At 29.1% G+C, this 6,306-nt stretch overlaps 1 protein-coding gene across 1 annotated transcript; it reads right to left on the bottom strand.

Annotated features, from left to right (window-relative positions):
* Positions 1-912: 912 nt before the first annotated feature.
* Positions 913-5,472, bottom strand: LOC108848948 (berberine bridge enzyme-like 25). The gene is made up of 2 exons (XM_018622418.2): positions 4,889-5,472; positions 913-2,146 (listed from the first exon to the last, which is right to left on the bottom strand). The coding sequence occupies exons 1-2, from the start codon at positions 5,410-5,412 to the stop codon at positions 1,036-1,038; spliced, it is 1,635 nt and encodes a 544-aa protein (XP_018477920.2). The 5' UTR covers positions 5,413-5,472; the 3' UTR covers positions 913-1,035.
* Positions 5,473-6,306: the final 834 nt, after the last annotated feature.

Raw genomic sequence — 6,306 nt, 5'->3', positions numbered from 1 at the left:
CCACAAGACACCAACCTTTAGTCTTTGAGATATTCGCTTGCAATGCTAGCTTCATATTCTTGTGAAAGTGTCATTGATCATGTCAAGAATGCAGTAGGATAATATCTGTCAGAAATTTCTTCACTGTGATTTTCTATTCTCGTTTTTGTTTTCTGGGTAAAGAGTGTGTTAATTTATTAAAAAAATGATTACTGCAAAAAATTCTCTCTTTCTCAGATTTCCTAAAATCCCATCCAAATCACTTCCTAAAAATTTGTTCAAATCCCTTGAATTTGGTATATGTTAAAATTCTCTCAAATGCTCAATTCAATAAGCCCCCCTAAATCTTTGGATTTAAAAAAAAATATTTTTTACACAGTCAGCAAAACACTAAACTCTAAACCCTAAATACTAAACCCTAAACCCTAAATAGTAAACTCTAACCCCTAAATACTAAACTCTAAACCTTTGGGTAAACCCTAAACCCATGGATAAATTCTAACCCTAGAATTTAGAATTTATCCAAATGTTTGAAATTTACCAAGGGTTTAGAGTTTATCCAATAGTTTAGGATTTAAGATTTAGGGTTTATGATTTAGTGTTTGGCTGACGGTATTAAAAATGTTTGTTTTAAATGTGTTTTTGTTTGCAATTAATATTTTTTATTATATTTTTTATTTTAAAAACATAATAAAACTTGACAATACTTTGTTTCTTTTTCTAAAAGATACTGAATATGAAATAACGAAATTTTATTGGTCGGGTGAACCCAAGAATTTCTCGTTCTTAAATAGGCCACTGTTATTATTGCCACTGAATTATTATCTTGAACTTATATGCAATTATCTTTTTTCTTATATAGGCCACTGAATTATTATTGTTGAGGGTGAAACAAAATAGCACATGCACGCCTTTATATTATCAGCTAGAACGTTTTCTGAAATACGGAAGAACCTTTGCTCGAATTTCTTCTAGTTTATAATGTTTATTGCATGTTCTTAAGCTAGTGAATCAATATAACTTTATTCGTATTTTACATATGGTTGTATCATGAGTTTAACTTTGAACGGGCAGAGTTGGGATGCTCTGCTCGTGTCTGAAGATGTTATCTGGATCAACCTTTGATTTAATCCTCACCAATCTTTCGAAATTTCCTTTGAAGTACTTAGCTCCCCAGATTTGAGCATTTTTGAAGTTAGATGTCGAGTTTCTCGTGTTCTGTCCCAGGTCTAGGTCTCTGTAGTTCACATAAGATTGTCTTGGATTGCTTGAGACATAAGGCGTCATGAAACTGTACAGCTCTCTGATCCAGTTAATTTGACTGCTGGGTCTATTCCCAGTGTTTGCATTATAGAGAATCTTGAAGATGGTTCCGCTTCTATGCGGGAAAGGGATCTCGGATTCAGAGATTTTAGCCATCATTCCACCGTAAGGAGTAAAAGCAACAAATGTACCAGGCACTTGTTGAACCATTCTCTTGAAAATTCCTTTCAGAGCTAAAGCAGGGATAGGTTTCTTCACGATATCTCCCTTTGATTTGAAGGAAGGATTCACTAAAGGTGACTTCACTTGAATCAAAGACTCAATAGGAGTACCAGTTGGAAATTCACCATTGAAAATAATGGTTTCAATCCATCTCATTTCGGTACAATCCTTCTGAGTTAGCCCTAGCTCCGGAAAATCCTTTTTCATGATCTCAATCAAAGTCCCTTTTTCCCCAAGAAACTGACCTCTGTACGATGCTTCCACCGTATTGTTTCCACTGGCTCTGATCACCACTCGTATGAAGAGCTCTTCAACAAGCTTGTCTGCAATATGTTGCCACTTAGAAAGAGTCTTGAAGTCAGGGTCTTGTTCTAATGTCTTGGTAACGCTGAAGATGGTTAGGGTTTCAGGAACAGGAACAAGCTTGAGCTTCCATGCTAGAATTATCCCAAAACTCCCTCCACCGCCTCCTCTTATCGCCCAAAACAAATCATCACCCATCGAGCTTCTGTCGAGTAATTTACCATTAGCATCAACGATCTTTGCGTCTAGAACATTATCAGCACCAAGACCATACTTTCTCATCAAGGCACCATATCCACCTCCAGTTATGTATCCACCTACGCCTACGGTTGAGCACAAACCCGCTGGGAACCCATGGATCTTGCTCTTCTCTGCAATTCTGCAATTAAACAAAAATATTCAATAGTGAAAATATCAAAAAAAAATATTGTGTTTATTTTAGCTTTGGATAAATAAATATTAATCTTATACTCCTTCCGTTTCATATTAAGTGTCCTTGTAGAAAAAAAATTTCGTTGCAAAATAAGTGTTATTTTAGCATTTCAATATACAAAATTTATTAATTTTATTTTTCTATTGGTTAAAATATGAGTAGGTATATGGATAATAAAGTCTAAAACGACACTTAATATGAAACGGAGAAAGTAATCTCTATAATATTATTTGAGAAGTCAGTTTCCTATGTGCCGCGCTTACGTTAACTCTCACGATGGTTGATTACATTGATACCCTTAATGAATTAAAAATATTACATTTAATACCTATTATTTTTTTAAATTTCCTTTTTGAAATTTTCCATACAACATATATATTTTTTTGTCAGCCATATAACATATATATTAAAAAAGAAAATTTGTAAATTTTAAAAATCAAATTTAAAAACGAAAATATATGTATATATAATATGATTTCATTAAAAAGAAAATTTCACAAGATAATAGTATTCTATTTTAAAAATATTTTTAAATAACATAAATTAAATTTTGAAGTAATAAATACTTACTTTATATCTATTGTTTCTTAGATGAAAATATATTTGCATATAATGTGATTTCATAAAAATAAATTTCAGAAAAATAATCTTGATATTAGAAAAAGAAATATAATTTATTTTAAAACATAATTTTAAACAATACAAATTATATATCTATCTATAATATAATTTGAGAAGTCAATTTCCTATGTGTCACACTCACGTTATTTCTCACGATAGTTGATTACATGGATAACTTTAATGAATTAAAAATATTACATTTAAATACTATTATTTTTTTAGTTTTCTTTTTTAAATTCTCCATATAACATATATATTAAAAAGGAAAAAAATATAAAATTTTAAAAATCGAATTTAAAAACAAAAATATATGTATATATGATATGATTTCATTAAAAAGGAAATTTCACATTATAGTAATATTCTATTTAAAAAAATAACATAAAATATACTTTTGAAGTAATAAAATACTTACTTTATATCTATTGTTTCTTATATGAAAAATATATACATTTGTATATAATGTGATTTCATAAAAACAAATTTCAGAAAGATAATTTTGATATTAGAAAAAGAAATATTGTTTATTTTAAAACATAATATTAAACAATACAAAATATATATTTTCAAAGTAATATAAATATTTTGATATATCTATCTAATTTCTTAGATGATTACATAAAATAATTAAGTAACATAAACTAATCAACCTTAAATCTAAAATAATAGATTATATTAAAATTAAGGAAGACAACAACCAACCTAAATGCAAATAAGAAAATTAATCAAATTTTTAATATATTTAGAATAAAAATATTATAGTTGAATTCAGAGAAATAAATACAATCCAATATACCTAAATGATAACTAAATCGACTAGATATAACATATCTAAAATCATATGTTTAATTAAAGTAATGTAATATTATTAATATAAATTATGCATAAAATTTATAAATTAAATTTAAAATTAAAGTATATAACAATCAACTATCATAGTATATTTATTTTATAAATATTTATGCTCGTGCATGAGCACGGGAAAATCAGCTAGTACTTATGATATTTTCAAACACTATAATTAAACATGACATGACATAAAATGCATTTTTCTTGATTATTTTGTAAGAATTTTAATTCAGTGACTTGTAGTTAAATATGTCAATTAGAATCGAACCTCTTGTCTGAATTCGCCCAACCTTATAAATTATTAAGTTCGCCTTTAATTATATAAACTAAAAATTAGGCTTTTGATCGGGCTTAGCCCATTTATACTTTAAATATTTTGAGTGTAAATCTATTTAGAATAGGACCAACCAAAAACCTGAAACTTATATTTTAAATTATTTAATTATTTAAAATAGTTAACTTTCTAAAATAGTAGTTTACAATATTATCTTATATCATAAGTTTTATTCTTTTATATATTTCATATGAATATTAACAAATTAATAATTTAAGATTGATTTATTTATAACATGATTTCAAAATTTGTGAATACTGAACAAAGTTTAAATTGACTTTATATTTAGAAGATGATAGGTTAGGACTGGCTTTGTATGAAGACTTGGATGTCTTAGAATAGTTGAAAGAATTATCTCATTTTGACATCTGACGTTCTAAGTATTTAGATAACTATAATGGCATCTAGTTTTAGCATTTGTGTTCATGTGTTAAAAGAATTATAAAAGTCATCTCCTACCAAGATATGTTTTTGTGAAATTGATACACATGTTTTTCACATGATAGAAATTGAAAAACATGTGTTAAAGTACTGACTTTAAAATTTCAAAAATTGAAAAACATGGTTTAAAATTTAGAAATTGAAAAACATGTGTTAAAGTACTAACTTTATAAAGGTCATCTCCTACCAAAATTTAACACATAAGAAATTGATTTTAATTTGTCGGTGGAATAGACCGCCTTAGTGTATGTAGTTTTCAAATCACCAATAACCTTTCGAAAACTAAATTATTTCGACGTTTGCTTTCTCTACCAATATTTTTACTTGAAATTGGAATGTATACATTACCATAATATTTTAACTTCTTAATACATAAATTAATTTTTTTTTATATTAATGCATACACATATCACTTTGAAACAACCGTGGTTTAGATTACTTACCTGTAGTAAACCTCACCGAGTGTAGCACCAGCTTGAACCCAAGCACTGCTGTCTTCAATATCAACATTGATCTGTCTCAATTTCGACATATCGAGCAATACAAATGGTGTTTCTATCTGTGAAACATAAGACACGGCTTCAAAATCGTGACCGCCGCTTCTAACACGAAGATGGATTCCAAGTTTCTTGGAACATATGATGGAAGCTTGGACGTGAGATTCGTGAACCGGTGTAAATATGAAACTTGGTTTAGGTGTTGAATTGGTCAAGAATCGGTAATTTCGAGCCGTCGATTCAAGGACTTTGATAAAGGTCGACGCGTTTTTCTGAGGAGTGAAGAACGTTTTCTCGAGTGAAAAATCAACATATGTGTTTTTGTTGAGACATTTGATGAAGTTTTCATCTGGTAGGGAGGTCGAAGAAATTGTTGTTATTGTGTAAAAAGAAAAATAGAGAGCTAAAAATGATATATAAGAAACTGAAGGGGCTACTTTTGAAACTCTCATATCTGCAATCAAACGCATAATCTGGGAGGAAAGATGGAAATGGATTGTATGTTAGGGGTGTTCTTGTTTTGTCAATGACGAGATGTATATATGAAAGGTTGTGATCAAACAAGATTCATTATTTTATCTCAATTATTTCAGAATTCAATGGACTGATTAAATTGACTACGATTATTTTGTCTCGTGACGTAACACTGTGACAGTTACATGTTAACGTCGTGACAATTTGACTCTCTTATTCCTTCTTGTGACCCCTCTTACTTTCTTGACTTTGGCTGTTATCTTGCGTGGTAGAATTGGCTTATTTTTTGAGGTAGACTTGACTTGTTATCTTGCAAGACTGCAAGTTGCAACAGTTTCTCTATTAAATTCACAAATCTGTTAAATATTCCGAATTCCTCGTTAGAACAACGACAATATTTTCTTAAATAGCTCCGAAAACACCCACCTACATATGTTTTGATAGGAACAGAACAAAGAACACTATATACATATCTTAATCGCGGAGTGCTTCTTTGACTTTGAAGAAGATTCAGCTCACCATCAGATGGAAATTCGATCTTAATCATGAGCTTAGTGGACCTTTCAGAAAACCCTACTTAACGACTTGGTATTTTCGTTGACCTTCTAAATTCTACCATTTGTTTTCACCTATTATTTATTAACCATAAAGCCATCGTTGATCTAAATGACGCTTTTTATTAAATAGTTATTTTTTGGTACGATTTAATATCAGCGAGCAAAGAAATAGTCAAGGCATCTAATCTATTAAAATATTGTCTTATTTTTATCTACTTATAAAAGTTATCATTTTAATTTTAAATAGTCCAACATCTAATCTATTAAAACATAGTTTTATTTTCATCTATCGATAAATAGTTGTCATTTTAATTTTAAATGGTCCAACAAAAA

This window comes from Raphanus sativus, chromosome 4, assembly GCF_000801105.2.
Source record: "Raphanus sativus cultivar WK10039 chromosome 4, ASM80110v3, whole genome shotgun sequence".
In the NCBI taxonomy this organism is placed as follows: Eukaryota; Viridiplantae; Streptophyta; class Magnoliopsida; order Brassicales; family Brassicaceae; genus Raphanus; species Raphanus sativus.
Note: the sequence above shows the minus strand (reverse complement) of the source record. Positions and strands in the feature narration are given on the sequence as shown.